Source organism: Ochotona princeps, chromosome 2 (genome assembly GCF_030435755.1).
Source record: "Ochotona princeps isolate mOchPri1 chromosome 2, mOchPri1.hap1, whole genome shotgun sequence".
Lineage (NCBI taxonomy): Eukaryota > Metazoa > Chordata > Mammalia > Lagomorpha > Ochotonidae > Ochotona > Ochotona princeps.
In genome coordinates this window covers 102,834,243-102,857,769 of record NC_080833.1, presented here as the reverse complement: position 1 = coordinate 102,857,769, position 23,527 = coordinate 102,834,243, and the positions used below count along the sequence as shown (strand labels likewise).

Below are 23,527 nucleotides of genomic sequence, written 5' to 3'. Positions count from 1 at the left end.
AGTAGGAGTAAGCCAAGAACATAGGGCAAGGAAGCATTACTTTAAGGGCAAAGTCTTGACATAGTATAAAAGAGCCTTATGTTATAGGAGTTGCACATAGTCTGGCATGGCTGGACTAGTGACAAAGGTAAAAGAGTGACTGATTGCAGCTCTAGTTTATTGGGCATAAAAACCTTTGCGTGCTTTGCTTAACGAAAAGTTTGGACTAAACACAGCACAAATGTATTCAAAGATCTAAAAGAGTGAGAGGTATAATAACAAATATTTCAGAATGACCATTTCAATATTAGTATGAAAGGAGAATGGGAAAGCCAGCAGTCAAGAGAGGGAGTAGATAAAACTATTCTGAGGATGTTAAGAGGACAAAGGGAAAAGGCTTGGGAATCAGATATGAGACTTCCAGTTTTGTGACTTAAGCATCTTGGTAGATGATGGTCCAGTTAGTAAAAGTGAGTAGGTGTAGAAAGAAGGACATGGTCATGAGTTTGGAAAGAATAATGAACCTAACTAAAGCTTATAACCAAAGCACAGCTACATCTAGCAAAGCATTAAGTTGTTTAGACATAAAATATTCCTGAAGCTAAGTTAGCTCTGTCTGAAGATGATAGGTTAAGGATTCTCAGAGCTGATTAATTTAGGAGTCAGGAGTTAAGGCAACCTATCAGAAAAATCCAAAATACTGGAGACTTAACTAATTTTATTCATTTAGTTGTACTCTTATCCTATATCAAACCTGGTATACTACTATCAGGCTCAAAGTATCTTAAATGAGTTCAAACGAAACTTGTTATAAAAATTCTAAAACCCTAGGTGTGTATCACTGGGCAAGTCACTTAACTTCCCTAAGCTTCTGCTGACTCATCTGTAAGACCTAATGACAACTGTCTGCCTATGTCACAGCAATATATGAGGGCTAAATAAGTTAATGCATGGAAAAGCAGTTTATGAACTGAAAATTATCATGTGCATGGAATGTGTTGCACAGCCTGGAAAATGATGTTCCAAGTCTAGTTCTTGCACCTTTGGAACTAAAATGAGATCAAACATGTTGATAGTTTAGTTCCACCAGGTTTCTTGATAATGGATAAAAACCACTGGCCTATAGCATAACTGTTACTTGAGAAACCACAAGGGTACTACTCCTCCAGTAAGACTCTCCTTCCTTCACTAGTCCAACACCTTTCCTTTCAGTGGTCCAGGGTCTAACTTGTGTTCTTAGATCCTGATGTGTACCAAGCTGGTGTATGCCAGAACTGTTTAGAATTTTATTTATGAACCGAAGGTGGGGGGGCATTGGCCATCTCCATCAAAGTAGAATTTTGCCTATGTGGTACTGATTGCTCTCTCTCTTTTCCTCTCTCCTCCCCCCACCCCATCTCCCATTCCTCTCTCTCTCTCTCTCTCTCTCTCTCTCTCTCTCTCTCTCTGTCACTCACATTTCTCCTTCTCTTGGACTGTATCACCACTTCACAGAGCTTTCAGTCAACATCCAACAGTAAATGATGACCTGCCAAACCGCATCATTTCTGGCTCTGTCAAGATAAAAGGGAACGTGAAGGAATTCACCGAAACAGCTGCCATATTTGAGGATGGCTCCAGGGAGGATGACATTGATGCTGTTATTTTTGCTACAGGCTATAGTTTTTCCTTTCCTTTTCTTGAAGACTCTGTTAAAGTGGTCAAAAACAAGGTGTCTCTTTATAAGAAGGTCTTCCCCCCTAACCTGGAAAGGCCAACTCTTGCAATCATAGGCTTGATCCAGCCCTTGGGAGCCATTATGCCTATTTCAGAGCTGCAAGCACGTTGGGCCACTCAAGTGTTTAAAGGTAAGTGTGCAAAATTGACTGAACTAGTAGTATGTTGAACTCTGTATGTGTGTGTACTTTCTTTTAAACAACTCAAGATAGTATATGAGATCATAACAGTGACTGGTACAAAGTTAGCAATATATAATTTACTCTTGAGTGATTTCTCAGTAATAATTTATAACCATGAACATTAAACAAGATCACCTCACACATTATTCCAAACTAGGTGTGCTGTGACCTCAACTCTGGAAATGATTTTATACAACTGGTATATATTTGTCTTTCACTACTGATAAAGTCAGATACATATATGGCCTGACTTGACTTCAGCTAAAAATTGACACCAGGTAGGAATCTAGTTTAGAATGTAGAATAGTCAGCCTATCGGATCTTCTTATTTCCCACTTTATTCCTGGAGTTTGAGACAAAAAGCTCAATATGAATTAGTAGAATGACATGACTTCCAAAAATCTTAATTAAATTTAGCCTTATTTTAAAAATGATAATGCACTGAACATTATAAGTTTTGAAATTAGGCCACACCTCAAAGCAAATTTTATATGTGAAATTTCTGGAGTGCATTAATAAGGAGAGTGATAAGAATGATTTAAAGGATTTGAAAACACATTTTAAAAAAAGGAAGGAAATCACACTTGAAGTACAGCTGCAAGAACTAGAGAGGTTTAACTGGAGAAAACAAGTGTAGAGGAAGTAAGAGGGTTCCCTTCAGATATCAGAGCAGATGCATATGGAAAGAATGAACAGTTGAACTGCACCCAGGAGTGATATCTTGGGGGTTATCTTAATATCTTCATAGCACACAAAATTTTAAACCTTTTCCTATAAACCAGTATCATTTTAAGATGGAAAGGGCTGCTTCTGAAATTTTGAGGAATCATGTTTGTTTTCTTTTGTGTTCTAAGCCTAAGCCAGTGCCAAGCAGACAGAGGAGAGTTTAACATTTTGTTCAAACAAATACCTATTAGCCTTGGGTAAATTACATTCTGTAACTGTAACTTCTTATTGTGAGATCTCAGCTGATTAACTATCTAGGCCATTTCCATATTGTGAAAGGCTGCATTTCACTGGGAGAGTGACGGCCCTCTCTCCTAACATGCTAAAATGTGCTGGAGCAGGGCAGGATTAACAGAAAATCAGCTCCCCTTTACTGACCTCTCAGCATGTACCAGGCCCTCTGTGGGTGGTGGAGATGGGAAATACAATCAACCAGAAAATCCTTGTGTTGATGGAACTCAGGGTCAAGTAAGACAGAGAAGTAGACTATTAATGTTTTCGTTTATTCTGCAGATGCTTCCTGTATCCTCAATAGCAAGGGAGAGGAGCTGCCTTGGGGGCCGTGGCACTATGTACACCATTCTCAGCTAGAGCTTCATCTGGTTTAATAAGGGACAAGGAAATCCTGACCATAAGAGAGAGGGAAATCACTAATATTTATGTAAAGTTAGAGAAAAAAATGACAGAACAAAATGAGCTCTGGGAACTGCATGTTGTTCCAAATGCTGAAAAAATAAAATATTATTAAGAATTAAAGAAAATGAAGCTAGAGAGAGTCATAAAGAAGATAGCAAGACAGATCTTGGAGGGCTGTTAAGAGGACTGGGTGTAGTTGCTGTGTGTGATGCTGACATCGCATATCAGAAAGCTGGAATGAGGCCCAGCTGTTGCACTTTGAAACAAGCTCCTTGCTAATGTGCCTGAGAAAAGAGAAGATGGCCCAAATGCTTGGGTTGCTGCCACCCACGTGGGAGACCTGAATGGAGTTTCAAGCCTCTGGCTATGGCCTGGCCTAGACCCAACTTTTGTGGCCATTTGAGGGAGTAAACCATCAGATGCAAGACCTGTCTGTCTCTGGCTTTCCTGCTCCCTGTCACTTTGTCATTCAAATAAATACATGAATCTTTACAAGAAGAAAGAAAATATCTCTGGGTGCCATGCAGGAAGCTTGCATTTAATACAAGCTATAGAAAATCACTGAATGTTTTTTTCTAAATATTCATTTATTTGAAAGGCAGCATTTCATATATATGTGTGTGAATACACACACACATGTATATGGAGAGACAAAGAGCTCTTCCATCCACCGGTTCACTCCCCAGATGGCTGCCACAGCTGGGGCTGGGTCAGGCTGAAGCCAGGAGTTTCATCAATGTCTCCATGTGGGTGCAAGGACTCAAGCACTTGTGCTATCTTCTGTTGCTCTCTCCAGACATCCATATGGGATGGTATTGCAGGTGGCAGTTTCACTAGCTACAATGCCAGCCCCAACAGGAAGATTTTAACTGGAAAACAGATGTGCAACTTAGACATTGCATTAGAGAAGAGTGCAACAGGAAATCAGCTAGTAAAAGTCTGTGGAAGACTTCATGAACGCTTAAGACAATGTAATAATTAAGGGACAGGGAGAAACTCAACTGAAATTTCATAGGTAAATTTGAAAGGATTTGATCATAGAATGCATGCTGGGGATAGGAGAGAAGAACTTGCCCTGAGACTCTGGCCATCTGTTTAAATTGAGAATTCAAAACAGGGAACAAGATGCGAAGGAGAAGGAGATAACATAGTAAAGATGATATGTGCTCACCGAGGAAACACTATTAAAGACAGATTAATGAGTTACTAGAACTGCACTAGCTGATACTGTATATGTATCTAGATAATAGGAATTTTTTTCTTTATTTTTGACAATCTTTACATGGTCAATTAGGGCACAAAGATTCAAGGGCTACAGGAAAGTGGGTAAGACTATTACTTACACATTCTCTTCTTTTTCTGTATCTGGGGTAAATGGGGAGATAAAGGGAGAAGCCCCACCCAGCCTCCCACCCATCCCAGGTCCCTGGGGCATGCTCCAAGGGTCCCGCTCAAGTGGTTTTGATAGTTCAACAGTTCTGAATTGCTGCCAATTTCGCCATTCCAAGCACGATGAAGTCGCTGCAGAATCCACTGATTGACATAGTCCATGTTAGAGTCTCCATTTGCCCAGTTTTTCACTGCCAACTTATGGCTGGGGTAGTTGATCGATTAGTTCTGTCCTCTGTTGTGGTGCCAGATATCCTCTGCAAGTGATAATAGGAATTTTTTAATGGGCTGTTCTGAATCTCATATTACAATTATAAATTTAACGCTATTAGTTAGAAATGTTATGGAGGAAGAAACCTATAATTGTACTATGAGATTCAGAATTTGGAACTCTCAAAATGTATTGATTTTTATCATTCTAAGAGACCTGTGATTGATCTGAAATGCAGCATTTCAGGTTTCCTCACTGTTTGATGGCAATAAATAAAATTCATAGGGATTCAATGGAAACACACATGGAAAAACCCAGCATGTTATTTCTGAGTGCTGAATTTCAAGGCTTGTATTTATAAGAGGGATCCACCATCATAATGACTTAAGCATGCCCAGAAGAGCTGACAGTGTGTGAAACTCCTTATATGGGGAACTTGAACTGTTAAGTCTCCTAATGAGAGACTGAAGGGTGTTGTGACAGTTGTTTTAGACATTTTTCAAGGGCTTCCGTGTATTAAAATTAACTCTGTGGCTCCACAGGCAGATCTAAGACCAAGGATGCAAGTTGCATAGGTGCAGATTTTCAGGTCAAGTTAAATAATAGTTCAGTAAATAGTCAAACAACTATATCTTCTCAGAAGGAAATGAAATCTTCATCACCAAAGGTATTTCAGGAGGGATGAAATAATCACTTGATTAATGTGTCCATGATGAGAAGGCTTGAGTTAGGTAAGAAATACATCCATCTAGAAACCCGAAATTCCAGAATGTCTTGGAGTAACACCTTAGGACTGGCTCAGGGTAGTTTTCTAAATGATATACGGCCTAGATATATAATTATTAAAGTTTATAGTTGTTTATATTTACCTAAATATCAGTTTCCTTTTGGCTAGCCATGTCCTTAGGGTTAAATTCCTACTATTGGAATTGTTTATGTAATGGTACTTAAATTTATTTGTCAAGATTAGGTAATAAGACTTGACCCTGGCCTTTCCCCTGTTTGGAAGGTGCTTATCTTCCCTAGGACTTTGCATGCAGTGTGATTAGCAGCTTGCTTTTATTTTCCCTTCTGCCTATGATATAAAATATAGTCTCTGTGTTATCAAGAGTACAGGTAGAGATGTCTCCTCGTTCCCCAGGTCTTTGTACTTAATTTTCCACATACCTTGAAGGTCATTTATGATATATTCATGTCCATATTCTATTTCTCATTAGGAAAACTATGTTATTGAAGAAGCAGATATTCATTGGAAGGCAGAGCTAAAGAGAAGTATCTTGAGGATAAACTAGGGGGCCCAGCATGATGTCTTAGTAGCTAAATCCTCGCCTTGGAAATCCAAGGAGCCCATCTTGGCACCAATTCATATCCCAACTGTTCCACTTCCCATCCAGATCCCTGCTGGTGACCTGGGAAAGCAGTAGAGGATGGCCCAAAGCCTTGGGATCCTATACACATATGAGGAACCTGGAGGAAGATCCTGGTTCGTGGCTTCAGATTGGCTCAGCTCTAGCTGTTGTGGCCACTTGGGGAGTAAACCACTGAATGGAAGACCTTTCTCTACATCTCTCCTTCTCTCCATAAATCTGATCTGCCTTTCCAATAAAAATAAGTAAATCTTTTTTTTTCTTTAAGACAAACTAGAATATATTAAGCTACAGATTTTTATATCAGTACATTGTGGTAGGTAAGTAATTAAGTGAACTGAAATCTTCTTGAGTACAGAAAATAATCCTCTAGTTTTCTGAAGTCTCTATAGCATAGTAATTGTTAATAAGGATTGCTGTTTCTACTGTGGTAATTTTACATTTACAATTTTATTTTTTTCTCTTTAGGGCTAAAGACATTACCTTCACAAAGCGAAATGATGGCAGACATAACTGAGACTCAAGAGAAAATGGCAAAAAGGTAAGAAATCCTGCTCGGATCTTTTTAATTTCCCTGGACACTTTTTTTTTGTTTGTTTCTCCCCTTCAAAATTTTTATTTGTGGAGCCAGCAATGTGGTGTAATGGGTAGAGTCATTGCCTGTGGCACCAGCAACTCATATGGATGCTGGTTTGTTTACCAGCTGCTCCACTTACAATCCAGCTCCCTGCTAATGACCTGGAAAAAGTAGCAGATGATGCCTCAGGTGTTTAGGCACCTGCCATCCATGTGGGAAACCTGGATGGAGCTCCTTATTTCTGGCTTCTGCCTGGCCCAACCCTGGCTATTGCAGCCATCTGGAGAGTGGGCCAGTGGTTGGAGTAGATGGACACACAGTAGATCTCTGTGTCTCTTTTTTGTCTTAAAAAGACTACATTAAACTGTATTTAGCTTCCTTGTGTTAGTTAAAGGATTTAGATTGTATTTTGGTGGAAAAGAGAATAATATTTTGTGAACAGAGAATGGGACAATAGCACTGATGATTTCAAAATGGATAACAAAGGAGAGGATTTTTTTTTTTTTAAAGTAAGAAAAGGTATTTGGCCCTAAACAAAAACTTGAGTAGGAGAAAGCACATAGAGAGAACATCAGGCACATTGTGTTTGTGTGTTTAGAATGTTAGTAGAGCTGCCCAAGGAAGGACCAGTGGCAATGAGCTACTGGGGCAGATATGGCTGAATTCTGAGTCTGCAGGTGGTTTTTTGTCAATCTACAGTGGCCATTTGGCTGGTTGTAATGATGTGACAGTACCCTTAGGTGCACATAAATTGGGAAGGCAATACCATCAGCCAGCTGCTTAGTGCCTTGTAAAGCAGCAGCTTGAACTTCATAATTCAAGAGCAGTTACAGGGTGGTATTCTTTGGATAAGGTTGAAGCTGATCATTCTGGACCCATAGAGGTCATTAATGGGTGATGATATCAACATACATTCCCCTATCTTGGAGGAGGAGGAGAAACTGTTTTTATTTAGCATCCTCGCCAGGTACTTCTATTTTCTCCTATATTTCATTGGCAAATATCTGTGGTAACATTTCCACGTCTTGTGCCCCAAAGTGTGACCGTTTGCTCCCTTCTAAGCCCCTGCCTCAGAACTGAAGTCACCCCTGAAACTGGAGGGTCACCCACGACTGGCCTCATTTTCCTTTCTGTCTCTTCTGAGCTTAACCCCTTTCAGCATCTCTTCCCTCTTGGAGTGCTTGTGTCCCTTCTTGTCACTGATCTGTCATCCTTCAACTTTCTTCTTCCCTTTGGCTTAGTTTTTGCCTAACTACACCTTCTGACTGTGAGCAATCCCTGAGAACTATCACTTTAATTGAGGGTTGACCCTATATACAGATTAAGTGTTTCACATGCACGGAGGTTATCTCGTCCTCATAACAAACCCACAAGCAGGCGCTTTATATATATATATATATATATATATATTTCTTTTTTATTAATTATTTTGCATTATGTGACAGTTTCATAGGCTCTAGGAATCCCCCCACCCCTCCAACTCCCCTCCCCCCTGGTGGATTCCTCCACCTTGATGCAGTATTACAGTTCAAATTCAATCAAGATTCTTTCCTTGCAAACATATACCAGGCATAGAGTCCAGCTACTTATTGTGCAGATGGGTTGAACAGTTTCTTGGGGAGACCATTTCTGGTCCGATGTTAGAGCTGGTAGAATATCATCACAGTCAATTAAGAGTCCCAATATAACACCAACAGCAATTTGCAATATTATGGAATTGACATGGTTTTGAGTAACCAGTATGTTAAAAAAAAAAAAAGCAAGTTCTTAACCACAACCTATGATTAGCTCATTGACATTTCAATTTTAGTTTATATACAGGACCGGCTGCTATATACCTTCAAATGGCTATAAGGTACCATTCAGCTGTCTCGTGTCTATTTCATTTTAGTATTTAGCCATTTGTTGTGTTGAAGTATAATTTTGCTGATCTTGGCAGATTTTAGGATAATCTAGACTGGCTTGTAACTCTAACAAGATATTTGTTGACATTTAAGGTGCAGAACATTTTTTTTTGGGGGGGGGTGTGCAGGAAAATCCTCAACACCATGGTGAGGAGTAACTAATCTTTGTGTCCCACCCAGCGAGGCATGAGCCAATCCACGCCAGCTCTTTCCTGTCAGATTTCAAGCTCTACTTTCTATTTATTTTAGATTTTTTTTAGTTTGTATAATTGTTTGTTTGCTGTGAGGGGTTTTCTTTTTTTTTTTGCAGTTTATCTTTTTTTTATATTCATTTATTAATTAATTACATTGCATTACATGACACAATTTCATAGGTACTGGGATTCCCCCCCCTTCACCCCAAACCCTTCCCCCATCATGAATTCCTTCACCTTGATGCATAACCACAGCTCAAGTTCCGTTGAGATTCCCTAATTAAAAATTTACACCATACAGAGTCCAGCATCCCACTTGTCCAGTTCAAGTTCAACGGCCTCTTAGGGAGGCCCTCTCAGGTTTGTAGGCAGAGCCAGCAGAGCGTCACCTCGATCAATTAGAAGCTCCAACATATCATCAGCAACAGTCCAGGTATGATGAGGCTGGTGCAGAGTCCACTGATTGACATAGTCCGTCTTAGGGTTTCCCCTTGTCCAGTTTTCCGCTGCAAGCATAAAGCTGAGGTGGTTGATTCATCTACTCCATTTTCCATCTTTTTTTGGTTAATGCTTTGATTCCTCCATTTTGTTCAGGGGAATCCCCCTAAAAAAAACTTTGAGGCATTCCCAGTCCAGGCTCCTACATGTACTACTAGTAAGCACAGTGCTCGCCACCGTCCATCACTCCGATCAGCTGATGGTTGTAACCCCTGGGTTGGTTCTCTTCTGAGCCCCGACCTCTATTGGAACCAATGAGTATCGCATCTCTCCCGGGCTCTGCCCATCACACTCTCATCCCTCACCTAAACCAGTGGGAGGAGTGCTGGTCGGGTGTTGCATTCCCTACTAGCACAGGCCATTTCACCTTGGCATTTTGTGTTTTGTACTGTTTTTTTTTTTTTTTTTTTTTTTTTTTTTTTTATCGCAACCAAACCCGGCCAGGCCCTCACACAGTTTCAGCACTTGGGCTTGCCAGTGGATGACGTGAACCGACTCAGCCTGGTCTGCCCCAACCCGAGCCAAGTGTATTCCAGTGGGTCACATTCCAAAGCCTCTTCTGGGTTATTTACCTCCATGCTTCCTGCGTTTATTTGTAGAGTCAGTGTCCTGTCAGAGGAACTGTTCAGGTTCCTCCCTCTGACTCCTTCCTGGTGTCGGGCTTCACGCATACCAGCAGGTCCTTCGGCCAGCTCCGCTCTTCAATCCATTCTGGTTCCTGCTGTTGAGAGTTTCAGCCCAGCCACGGCTCGTCCATACCCACGTATATCTTATATATGGCTCAGATGGGGTTGAGGCCTAGCCGAGCCCGTCCAACATCTATCCTGGTCCTCCAGAGCACCAAACTGTGCTGTGGTCTAATGCGGCATGGTGCGTCAAAGCCGAATTGATATTTGTGCCAAGGGATTACAACTGTGACCCGACCAGAACTCAGCCTCCCTCCAGTTCCTGTGCCCCTTATTGGTAGGCTCCACGCAGCCAAGGCCTCCCCCACGCTCTCCAACCAGGCCTGTTGCCAGCCAGTGTTAAGTATGCCAGAGGTTGCTCTGGTCAACAGCTTGGCCCCGGATCGCCATGCGGCCCGGGTGCGCGGGTCCCTGCCACGATTCCAGCCTAACACAGCCAAGCTTTCCACCACGTACGTGCGTACATGGGGTGCGAGGCTCTCGGGCGGCCAGTGCGCCATTTGGCGCCAGGCTTCGCCTGCTGGCCGCCCAGCCAGGAAGTTCTGGAATTTGGTTTCTCTGATATGCTGCATGAGACGCTCCGTGCTGAACCCATAGTACTCTGAGAATATGTATTAGTCCTTAAACTTTTCAAAGGCATTTAATCTTCCTCTGAAGAACCTGTAGTCACTTTATAGTGCCGATCGCCAACATCAGCTCACTTAAAAGGCAAAATTCCGAGCTTGTCCAGCAGGATGCCCCATTACCTGATAGGATGAGGGATCAGCAGAGGGGTCACAGAAGGCAGGACTATGACATTGACTGGCATTCAAGAACCATACTCGGGGCTAGAATGTGTGAGGCATGCGTGGACCAATCCCCTGAAACTCTGACCCCATTGGACGGTTTAGAAGGGCCGGTGGAGTCTATGCAGGAGGCATGACAGTCTATAGGGCGTGTGAGGGGTTTTCGAAGCGATCCCAATGGTCATTGCGAGGGAGGGCGGGGGTCCAGAGGTGGAGCCAGGTTCAGACCAGAGGAAGCTCTCCTCCCTGGTCCCGAAGGACGTTTATTGTTCTTCTGTTTGTGCGAACTGCTCAGGGCTTCTGGTTGTCTTTTCGATGACATTGGCTTCTGCACGGTAGTGTTTGGACTTCTTCCATCCCCCAAGGAAGCTCCAGTTGAGGGTGGGTGACCTCAGAGACTCGGCCTCCAAGGGCATCCAATTCCCTGTGGCCTCCTAGGCAGTTGGGATATAGTCCTTGTTGCTCGTATTAATAGTTTGTGGTGAAGGTCTGGGAATCTTCATGGTTGGGATCCAAGCTTCCTCCTTACCACCTGCTCCACTCTGGAGTGCCCTCCTACTTCACACACATGACCTCCTGTTAAGAGGTTGTCAGGATCGCACCCGATTCCCCCCTCATGCATTGGTATAGTAGTTTTATTGTTGTTTAGTGCTGCTTTGAGTCTGTTGTCTATGAATTACCAGATTTGATCTTGATAGGCTATACTGTACTTTTTTCTCACTCTTTTTATGGTCCTGAAAGATTTCCCTGCACTCCCTCCCCATTACAGGTTAACATAGCGTATTGAGGGTATAGTAGGTTTTAGTTTTTCGATGTAGATCTTAAGTATTCTGACATTAATTGTTGGTTTATAGTTTATATTGCATTATCTTATTACATTGGATACAGGTTGTTAGAGATTGCACTAATGTTACAATATACAGGTACTATCTTCCAAGTTGTCATCTTATCATCTCAGATTAAGGCAAACATGTGGTATTTAACCTTTTGGGATTGGTTCATTTCTCTTAGCATGATGGATTCCAGTCAGGCCCATTTGTCCACAAAGAACTGCATTTCGTTTTTTTTAATAGCTGAGTAGTATTCCATAGAGTAGATGTTGTCGACAAATGTCTTGTTAGAGTTACAAGCCAGTCTAGATTACCCTAAAATCTGCCAAGATCAGCAAAATTATACTTCAACACAACAAATGGCTAAATACTAAAATGAAATAAACACGAGACAGCTGAATGGTACCTTATAGCCATTTTACGGTATATAGCAGTAGGTTCTGTATATAAAACTAAAACTGAAATGTCAATGGGCTAATCATAGGTTGTGGTTAAGAACTTGCTTTCTTTTTTTTTTTTTTGTAACACACTGGTTACTCACAACCATATCAATTCCATAATGTTGCAAATTGCTGTTGATGTTATGTCGGGACTCTTGGTTGAATGGGATGATATTCTGCCAGCTCTAACAACGGACCAGAAATGGTCTCCCCAAGAGACTGTTCAACCCATCTGGACAATAAATAGCTTGACTTTATACCTGGTATATGTTTGCAAGGAAAGAATCTTGATTGAATTTGAACTGTAATACTGCATCAAGGTGGAGGAATCCACCAAGGGGGAGGGGCGTGGGAGGGGTGGGGGGATTCCCAGAGCCTATGAAACTGTCACATAATGCAAAATAATTAATAATAAAAAAAAGCACTGATTGAATGACTGACTTGGTAACAAGCTATGGTTTCTGCCCTTTCTACTTTAGGTATGTGGAGAGCCCACGCCATACCATTCAGGGAGACTACGTAGACACCATGGAAGAACTTGCTGATTGTTTGGGGGTCAGGCCAAATCTGCTCTCTCTGGCCTTCACTGACCCCAAGCTGGCGTTAAAATTGCTTGTGGGACCCTGTACGCCAATCCACTATCGTTTGCAGGGTCCTGGAAAATGGGCTGGGGCTCGAAAAGCTATCCTCACCATTGAGGATCGTATCAGGAAGCCTTTGATGACAAGAGCAGTTGAAAGAAGTGATTCCACAACTTCAACAATGACAGTGGGCAAGTTGGTGCTAGCTGTTGCTTTCTTTGCTATTATTTTGGGTTATTTTTAACCATTACTTGTCATTGCACCAGTTTTCTTGAGAAGCTAACACAGAGATGCCTTCAGAATTTGACACGATCAAAGACCTTCCTGTTTCAAATTGCCAGAATTCTGCTTGTATTTCTCTTTGGAAAGCATTATCCCTCTCTTCATTTTCCTTCAACTTTCTAGGTTCTCAAATCATGCTAATAATAAGGCATCTGCAAATTGGGTCAAATTGGTTGAAAATTCAGATTTTTTACAGTGGCTATCTTATCTTTTCTGATCTGTCAGTTCCCATATCTGAGAATCCAACAAAACTTTATCTTAGGAAACAGGAGAACTAGCTGCTAATGGTTGTAGTAGTGTGATCTACAAAAGTGACTTATCTCCCCTAGCTCCAATTTCCTCTCCTTTTTCTCCATGGAGTTTAATTAATAAGTAGCAGAAGAGATCATTTATGTGTTAAATTAGACTTGAGATTAACTAAATGTGGAAGTAGTCTGCTTAAGCCAGCTGTCCTTGGTCACACTACGGAGTACTGAGAAACAGAACAAATGAAGTGGAAAGCAGGGATTGAAAACAGAACCAACCCAGCAATTGCAACCACCAGCTGATCGTGGTGATGGACTGTGCCGGGCCCTGTGCTTGCTAGAGCATACAAGAAACTAGTCTGGGAATACCTCAAAGTTTCTTTGGAGATCTCCCTAATCGAACGGCTGGACTCAGAACTCTAATCAAGAAAAGACAGAAGACAGAGCAGATCAATCATTCATCTCAGCTATATGTTGGCAGCGATATATGGGGCAAACGGAGACTTTATGATGGACCATATCAATCAGTGGACGACCTCATCGAGCGAAACTGGCAGCGATTCATAACCGGAGAACTATTAACACCACTCGAGCACATATCTCAGAGCATGCCCCACATCCGGGACTCGGGGTGGGCGGGAGACCGGGTGGGGCTTCCCCCTCAATATCCCCCTTTACCTCAGATACAAGATGGAAACAATGTGGACATAATAGTATTACCCACTTCCCTATCCCCCTGAACCTTTTTTTTTTTCTTTTTCTTTCTTTAACTGTAATTAACTATGTAAAGATTGTCAACAACACAATAAAATAGATTATAAAAAAAAAATAGATTTCCCTCTGGTACTGATGCTGAATATGGTTTCTCGTCTGTATAAGTTTTGTTCTTTCTTCATGGAGATGATAACTCAATATTAGCTCTCTGGGACGCTGAAACCATGAAGAAAGGTATAAGAAGGAGCAGGCTTGGGCAAGCTTTGGATTACTGCCTATTATTTAACAGAGGGTATATTTTTAATAATTCAAAGAACAGCATTAGGAATTATGATCTTTCATAACATAAATACATAAAAAAAATAAAGAAGAATACAAGAACTTAATCCTAATCACTTAAGTATTTGCATGGTTATCAGCCATTTTGCCTATTTTACCTTTGGCGATAATTTTTGACAATTAGAAAACTAAGAACTTGTATTACTTTTAAGGCTTTTTCCTTCTCTAATCCCTGTGATACTGGATATTTATCATGTGTTGAAACAGATCTAGTGTTTTTAAATCTGCAGATTACTCTAGTGCAAAGTAAACAGGAGGTCTCTTTAATTTCTTTTAACACAGAAATGTGATGCTCTTTTAGCTTGTTTATGAATTAATTGACACTCTCATTCTACTTAAAATATGTAAGGTTACAAGAAAATTTCTGGTTAATTTCTAAACCAAAGTATCAGTAAGATATGACTAGGAAATGGAATGTAAAGCAACTCGAGACACTAAGCCCTAGTTACTGAGGAATAGGAACAAATGTACACTTATACATGTGTACTGCTATTCCTGTTCCTGTAGCCATATGAAATCGTTGTATGATTTTCTTAAGTATATTCTATAAACTAACAAACTAACTAACTAACTAACTAACTATATAGTAGTAGTAGTAGAGAGAGAGAGTAGTTCCAGAGAGTAACGATTACTCAAAGAGTAAACGAAATAGCTTATCACAGAGACCATCTGAATGTGGTCCCCAAAGCCAAAGCTGGAATAATCTGAGCAATAAAAGAAATATCTTACCATTGAATTTTATTATAAAATATGTTTAAAAACCTCCTGAGTCTATATGATATGAATGACTGAAAAAAATAAGAAAACGGGCTGATATAGACCTATCTCGCATATGGAAGATTTCCAAGTAATTTATAACTTTGCAGGGGAGAAATTGCAGTAGCACCCTGTCATCTGAGTGATCAAGTTATGTGAATAGGAAGGCTGATAGGGTGGACTCCAGATATGATTTGATGGAAAGGTTGCTTTGTCTCTGTAGTCTTCCTCTTCTAAAGGATAACTCAATGGGATCAGGAGAAAAGCTTCAGATAAACCCAAGTGGAGAAATATTTACAAAATACCCGATCATCTCAAGTCTCTAGGTCCGCAAAACAAGGGAAGTGTGAGAAACCACAGAGGAAGGAGCCATGATATCTGAGGATAATGTGAAATCATAGGGTATACTGAACAGAAAGAGCACTTTCAAGGGAATGTTAATAATAGATATATTTTGGTTAATAACAGTGTATCAGTATGGTTCATAGATATGACAAGGATACTATATTAATTTAAGGGAATAATAATAAGGGAAAGGGGGTGTGGGGCATACGGGAACTCTGTCTTGTCATTATAATTTAAATCTTTCAAAATAAAGAATTATGTTTCAAAAACTTTTTTGTTTCACAAGAACTATAGGAAAATATTCTCAAGAATATTAGTTATTAGTATAGTGTATTGTTTTTCTAGGATTACAAATTAAGTTGCTTTTTCTTTAATGTGTGTTTATTTTTATTGAAAAGTCAAATATACAGAGAGGAGGAGAAACAGAGAGGATCTTCCGTTCGACGAGTCACTCCCCAAGTGGCCACAATGGCTGGAGCTAGGCCAATCCGAAGCCAGGAGCCAGGAGCCAGGAGCCACTTTCAGGCCTCCCGTGCAGGTGCAGGGTCCCAAGGCTTTGGGCCATCTTCGACTGCTTTCCCTGGCTACAAGCAAGGAGCTGGATGGAAAGTGTGGTAGCTGGGATTAGTACCAGTGCCCATATGGGATCCTGATGCATGCAAGGTGATGACTTTTGCCACTAGGCTACCATTCTGGGCACAAATTAAGTTGTTCTTAAAAAAAAAAAAAATACTCTAACTTAGTACAGCAATTTAGTTTCCTTAGCCAAATCTGGCATAGGCTCTAATTTTAGAAAGGGAAAATGATGCTAAAAAGTCACAGGATGCTACTTCTTAAAATCATTTGGGTAAGTTCTCTCTTGTACAGACTCACTGAGACAGTAGTCATCACTAACAAAATTTATGACAAATATAATGGCAACCACATTGATAAGTAAGGTAATTTTACTTAATACTAGGTCTATGTACCCTGCTACTTGCCAAACGGCTAAACCCTGAATTAAGATTTAAATTTATCAACTATTGTCTCCTCCAGGAATACTTGCCTGATTCCCAGTGTTAAATACATGAACTTCCTTTGGGGTTTCATTACACTCTTAATTATGGTTGATAGACAGCCTTTCACAATAGGAATAAAATTTGATTCCCTCACCTGTTTCTTCCTTGGACTTGTAAACTTCTTGAAGGAAGATATTTTATAATTAATCTTTGTATTTCTAATACTTAATATACTGCCCACAAGACAGTAAGATCTCAGTAAACTAATGATTATTAACTGAATGGATAAATTCAATATGCAAGGTGAAACAATGAGTTTTACTATTAAATTAGGACCAGCATGATGTCTCAATTGGCTTATCATCCCCCTGCAAGTACCAAGATCCTATATGTACTCTAGTTCTTGTTATGGCTGCTCCACTTCCCATCCAACTCCCTGCTTATGACCTGGGAAAGCAGCACAGGATGGCTTAAAACCTTGGGATCCAGCATCTGTTTGGGAAATCCAGAAGAAGCTCCTGGCTTCTGGCTTCAAATTGGCTCAGCTCGGGCTGTTGTGGTCATTTGAGGAGTAAACCAGCAGATGGAAGATCTTTCTTTCTCCTTCTTTCTGTCAAGCCTGCCTTTACAATAAGAATAAATAAACCTTTAAAAGTTATTAAATATTTTAGCCGCTAGGCCACGCCGCCGGGCCCAAGCACCCATATGGGATCCTGGCACTTGCAAAGTGAGAATTTAGTCACTGAGGCATCGTGCGGGGCCCATGTACAATGATTGAATCAGGGACCGGTGTAATTTCCTTAAATATAGATAATTTTCTTATTGGTTATAACATTCAGAATTTTCTGCCTACTTTGGAATTTGCAAGACACTCTTTGTACTGAATTAAATAGGACACCAGAATTTTTTTTAAAAGTTATTAAATATTGAATATAACTTTGTGAAGAGTAGTTAAGGAGACTGTGAGCAGCTTAACATTATGAAATGTCCTTGGGGTGAGTATGGTCTTCCAGAAAGTCCTCTGGATTTGATCACTCATCTGAGTCAGCATATTTTTGCCATTGTTCTCCTGTGTTTTGAAACAAGTTATCGGACCTGTTTTTTTTTAACTTACTTGCATAATCAGACACAGGAATAAAAAAGTAAAGATATTCACACAAGGAAGAAGGTGGTGTGTTGTGTTCCTGATAGGGAGCCAGCTTAATCCTCATTGCTGTTTTTCTTGGCCTTTTCCAACTCAGCTCCTTTGAAGCACCTGTTATCTGTTCATACATCTTCACTCAGTGAAGATTTTAGAACCAGGGTCTCTAACTCTCTCCATATGCATAACTGTATAATACCTATACAAGTCATATTTTCACCAATCCAGTTTATTAGAATTGGGTTCAGCTGCTGTCTCGGTCCATGTCCTGTTGCTACGACAAAATATCTCAGATTGGGTAATTTACAAAACAAAGAAGTTTCTCTTGGCTCATGGTTCTGGAGGCTGGCACATCCAAGAGCATGGTACTGGCATCTGCTTGGCTTGTGATAAGTGCCTTGAGCTGCTTCAGCTCCTGGTGGGAAGTGAGCATGTGCAGACAATGCAGACCATGTGCTTCATAGCAAACCATTCTTGTAGCTAATCCAATTCTGCAGGAGCAAGAATTCATTTCCATTTGTGAGATGACATCTCTCCATTGATAAGGTGAACCCTACCACCTGAACACTGCTCACTAGGCTCCATCTCCCAACACTGCTGCATCGAGGCCAACACATGAGTGCTGGGGACCACACACTCAAACCAAAGCAAATAACAATGGCCTAAACAATACTGAAGTTTATTTCCCTGCCATCCAAAAAAAAGTCTGCAGGTAGATAGTCTTGAGATTAAAACAACAGCTCCACAGCTCTCCTTTCTGCTCCACTACCTTCAGTAAGTGACTTTAATGTCATAGTCCAGAATGACTGCTGAACTCCAGTCGTTATAAGGGCATTTTACATACAAGAAGTAAGAAAAGTGGGAGTGGGCTGGGAGCCTACAGAGCTCCCACCGCCCCAAGGCCAGACTGCCGCACCCATGCCGCACCAATGGTTTTTGGCATCAGCAAGCAGCCCATCTTTTCATCGCCTGTTGGCCTCAGACACCACAACTGTGGCGTGAGATGTCTGGTATGGGTGCACAAGTGACATGATTAGACCATCTATGTTTCTGAATCAGGTGCAAAGAAATCAACAACATCTCAGAATAATAATGAAGGCCCTGAGTGGAATTTCTCTAGCACCTGACAGGGATCCAATAGATGAGACAAAGGGTTAATTACAGCCCAGAATAGACAAGCCCTGCACCCCAAATCGACAGGAATTTACTAGAACAGATGTGATAACTCTGCATCCTTCAGCAACTCTTAGATGAAGAGTTGGGAATCTCTAGGGGAAGAAATGAAATGGGACAGGTAGGTAGTTAGCTTAGGGTCATGAGCTGGAAGCCACACTCCTGCTCTCATAAATCTCACCTGCATTATCAATCAAATGACCTCTTCTCCAGGTTAACTTCCCTTCACCAGGGAATTGTGGTAGTATCATAAAACAATGCTGCTTGTTAAGATGCAGGAAGACTGACAAAGCAAATGGGGTAATCTCATCTCTTCCTGCAGCCACAGAATGGAAGGCAGACACATTTCCCTCTCTCCCATGTTTCCCCTTCCAACCCACTCCACCCCTGAACATGCCCCACAAGCATCTGTGATCTTCTCACCTTCTAAATAAACTTGGACAAAAAAGGATAAGAAGGTTATGCGGGCCCAGCATGATGGCCTAGCAGCTAAAGTCCTCACCTTGCATGCAGCAGGATCCCATATGCGCTCCAGTTCTAACCCCGTCCACCCCACTTCCCATCCAGTTCCCTGCTTGCAACCTGGGAATGTGGCTGAGGATAGACCAAAGTCTTGTGTTCCTGCACCCGCATGGAAGACCCAGATGAAGCTCCAGGCTCCTGGCTTTGGATTGACCAAGCTCTGGCTGTTGCAGCCGCTTGGGAAGTGAAAGATGGACAGAAGATCTTCCTCTCTGTCTCTCCTCCTCTATATATATCTGACTTTCCAATAAAAATAAAATAAATATTTTCAAAAGAGGTTAAAAAAAAGATTTACAGAGACTTAATGAGCACTTACAGTTAGAACAGCATCATGACCAATTTTCAAAGCAGTTAATCCAAGAGCCATTCCATTTAGCTCTATAAAGAGTTTGTTTCTCGGGCCTGGCACGATAGCCTAGTGGCTAAAGTCCTCACCTCGCATGTGCTAGGATTCCCATATGGGTGCCAGTTCTAATCCCAGCAGCCCTGCTTCTCATCCAGCTCCCTGCTTCTGGCCTGGGAAAGCAGTTGAGGACAGCCCAAAGCCTTGGGACCCTGCACCTGCATGGGAGGCCCAGAAGAGGTTCCTGGCTTCTGGCTTTGGACTGGCTCAGCTCCAGCCATTGTGGTTACTTGGGGAATGAACCATCGGATGGAAGATCTTCCTCTCTGTCTCTTCCCCTTCTGTATATCTGCCTTTCCAATAAAAATAAATAAAATTTTTAAAAGACACAAAAATAGAAGATACACACAAAAAGGAAAAAATCTGATGTTTATGAATTAATAATATGAAAATGTACACACAACTCCAAGAAATTTATATATTTAATATACTCTCAATCAAAATACCATGGATATTTTTTCTTAGATTTAGAAAAAATGATGCTAAAACTTAGGTGAAAACACCAGAGGTCTGAAATAGTTAAGGCAATCTTAAAAAACAAAACAAAACCAGAGGTATCATAATACTAGACTTCAATATACTACAGGCAGTTATCATTAAAACAGGCTGGTACTGACACGCAACTAGATATGTAGAGAAATGGAGCAAAATAGAAACCTAAGAATCAATCCACACATTTACAACCAATGAATCTTCGACACATGATCAAAAATCAATCCCTGGAGAAACGACAGCTTCTCCAGAATGGTGCCAGGAAAACCAGATCTATGCATGCAGAAGTATGAGACAATATCTCGACCTTACACTTTATTTTTTTTTAAATCAACTCAAAAGGGATCAAGAATCTAAATCTATGACCTGGCACCATTATATTACTAGAAGAAAACAAAAACATTCGAGAAAATCTGCAAGACATTGGCATAGACAAAGCCTTCTTGGAAAACACCCCAGAAGCATTGGCAGTAAATACAGAAACAAGTAAATGGGACCATATCAAGCCAAGAAGCTTCTGCACTGCAAAAGAAATCATCAACAAGATGAAGAGGCAACTTTCAGAATGGGAGAGAATATCTGAAAAGTATACAACTGAAAAGGGATTAATATCCAGGATCAACAATGACCTCAAGAACTCAACACGTAGGCCCGGTGGAATGGCTAAGTGGCTAAATCTTTACCTCCCATCTGGGCGCTGATTCCTGTCCTGGCTGCTCCACTTCCCATCCACGTCTCTGCTTGTGACCTGGGAGCGCAGAGGACGGCCCAAAACCTTAGGATCTTGCACCCACGCGAGAGAACCTGAAGAGGCTCCTGGCTTTGGGTCGACTCAGCTCTGGCCATTGTGGCCACTTGGGAGTGAACCAGTGAATAGAAGACCCTTTTCTCTGTCTTTGCTTCTCTGTAGATGTACCTTTCCAATAAAAATGAATAAATCTTAAAAACAAAAAAACTTAACTACAACACAACAATCCAGTTAAGAAATGGGCAAAGGATATTGAACAGGCATTTTTCAAAGGGAGAAATGCAAATAGCCAATAGAAATATGAAAAAAAAAATGCTTAAGATCACTAGCCATGAAGGAAACACAAAGAAAAGCTGAGGTTTTACCTCAGCCCAGTAAGAACAGCTATTATCTGAAAAATCAAAAAGCATAAATGCTGATTAGAATATAGAGGAAAAAGTATTCCTTTTTGGTAGGAACGTAAACTAGTACAACCATTATGGATGACAATATGGAAATTCCTCTGAAACCTAGAAAGAGATCCATCATATTACCCAACTAACCCACTCCTAGGAACTTACCTAAAAGAAATGAGACCAGCATGATGGTTGTAGCTGAATTCACAATAGCTAAGAATCAACCCAGATGCTGATGACTGGATCTAAAAACTAAGGCATATATACATAATAGACTACTACTCAGTTATGAAAAAGAATAAGATTTTGCTTTCTGAAACACAATGGATGCAGCTGGAAACCAGTAAGCTTAGTGAAATAAGCCAATCTCTAAATGAAAAAATCATATTTTTTCTCTGATATGTGCCAGTTCATATTGAAGTTAAAAAAAACTGATAGGAATCAAACTGACATCTTACGATGTCATTTTTAGTCCATGTTTATACCTCCGGTGAAATTGTGGTTTATTTTTTACTTGTTGAATATTATGGTTAATGATGAATTAAACCTGTGATTATCAAGTTGATTAAAATTACACCTTTGCAAAAACTAAAGAAGAAAAAGAAGCCTAAGTTTTCCATTGGTTGTAGTAATACCCAGTATCCTGCACTTACTCAACCCTCAGGAGGAAATTGTACCACAGACATTTGATCTGGCAGGGAGAAAGCAAGCTAAATGGCAGTTCCTAAGTCCAGGTGAAAAGATGAACATTTTCCCCCCAGGGCCTTGCTTCACAGTCCCATGGGAAGAATGAAAGAAGATAACCAAAACGGAGGTATCCAGGCAGCTGGCATTTAAAGGAGTCAGGGCCAGCATCGTGGCATACAGGTAAAGCCACTACTGCCTGCAACGCCCACATCGCACATGGGCCCTGGTTCATGTCCAGCTACTCTACTTCCAATCCAGTCCCCTGGTAATGGCCTGGGAAAAACAACAGCAGATGGCCTCGGCGCATGAGTGACCTGGATAAAACTCCCAGCTCCTGGAAATAAGCCAGTGAATGCAATCTCTCTCTCTCTGGCTTGTCCTCTAAGGCTGGCTTTCAAATGATCAAAGCATGTTTTTGGAAGAGTGAACAAGAGATTGCAGTAAAATGGTACTTTTTTCTCTTCTCTCTCTCTCTATAAGTTGTTTTTAAGAGCCAGAGAATGAGTTTACAGGGGAGTAAAGCAAACCTAATAAATAAAGATACTCAGAATGGGCTGGTGTGACTCGAGGTCCCATTGCTGGCTATAGTTAAGTCATAGGAGGATATCTTGTTAGACACGTGTAATGGTGTACCTGCACCCCTTGACTTGCACGTTTGGTAAAAAGCTTAACTTTGTACACAGTGCATGCAGAGTAAGCAGTCAGGTGTGGATGGGCTGTGGGAAGATCTCCCTTGGGGACGTCATCTTGTTGGAAGGCAGAAGCTTGAGCCTCTACCTCAGGAATGGGGCTTGGGGTTCCACATCTCTAACAGGCTCCCTGATGGTGCCAATGCTCAACAAAGCTGTCTAATGGGGGTACCAGGCAGGTATATAATTATACAGAACAAGGATTTGCAAAGAGATTAAACCTCCACAAATGAACATAAAAACTCGGTCCATCTCCCCCCACCCCCCGCCAGGACCATCTATGCCCTTTTTATACCTTTAGTGTGCCTTCTGATGTGTTGTGCTGCTGCTGCTAGGTTTCTTGGCTTTTATTTCTTCTTTGAATGCTCTTCGTATAGTTTGTTTCTTAGCCTAGATGTGCATTCTCCCGAGACTTAACAAGTCACTAATCCGTTAAGGTCTAACACTCCATCTTGAGTCTTTCCCTGGGTACCCAGTAGGGTCGACTGTTCCTGCCTCGGGGCTCTCCACCTCACCCAGTGTGAACCTCCAGCGACAACCAAAACTTCCTCCTGCCGGGAGCTGAGGTGCGTTCTCTCAGTCCTCTGCAGCAACCCACCGCTCCGCGTCGCCCATCACCAGGACGCTGCCCAGAACAAGGCTCCGGCGCGCCAGAGTCTGGGTGGGCGGCCCTTGAAGAATGCGGCCACGAGGCCCCGGGGCTCGGCTGCCCGGAGTCCTACGGGAATGCAGTCCCTGGAGACCCCACGCCCCAGCTGTTCGGAACGCAGTGTCCCCTGTGCCCGGCGCTTCCTGCGCAGCTCGGCCCACCATCGAGGCGCCGGCTAGAGAGGCGGCGGTCCCGCGCCGCGCCGCCGGGCCGCAGGGAACGCGCACGGGGCGGGCCCCCGCGCCGCT

General features: G+C 41.6%; 1 protein-coding gene and 1 long non-coding RNA gene across 5 annotated transcripts in view; one reads left to right on the top strand and one right to left on the bottom strand.

The window, feature by feature from the left end:
- The window catches only part of FMO5 (flavin containing dimethylaniline monoxygenase 5), a 41,375-nt gene extending 17,902 nt beyond the window's left edge, over positions 1 to 23,473 (top strand). For 2 of the 4 annotated variants that reach the window (XM_058660139.1, XM_058660140.1), the window contains exons 7-9: positions 1,474 to 1,826; positions 6,675 to 6,747; positions 23,107 to 23,473. In XM_058660139.1, the coding sequence (XP_058516122.1) occupies positions 1,474 to 1,826; positions 6,675 to 6,747; positions 23,107 to 23,458 (778 nt within the window). In that variant the 3' untranslated portion in view covers positions 23,459 to 23,473. Of the gene's footprint in view, positions 1 to 1,473; positions 1,827 to 6,674; positions 6,748 to 12,599; positions 13,487 to 23,106 lie in introns of those variants that run through there. The other 2 variants (XM_058660141.1, XM_058660142.1) reach the window with 2 other exon arrangements.
- Positions 14,098 to 23,033, bottom strand: LOC131479501 (uncharacterized). Its single transcript, XR_009244912.1, has 2 exons — positions 22,926 to 23,033; positions 14,098 to 14,158 (listed from the first exon to the last, which is right to left on the bottom strand). It is a non-coding gene; the product is annotated as an uncharacterized LOC131479501 (long non-coding RNA).
- Positions 23,474 to 23,527: the final 54 nt, after the last annotated feature.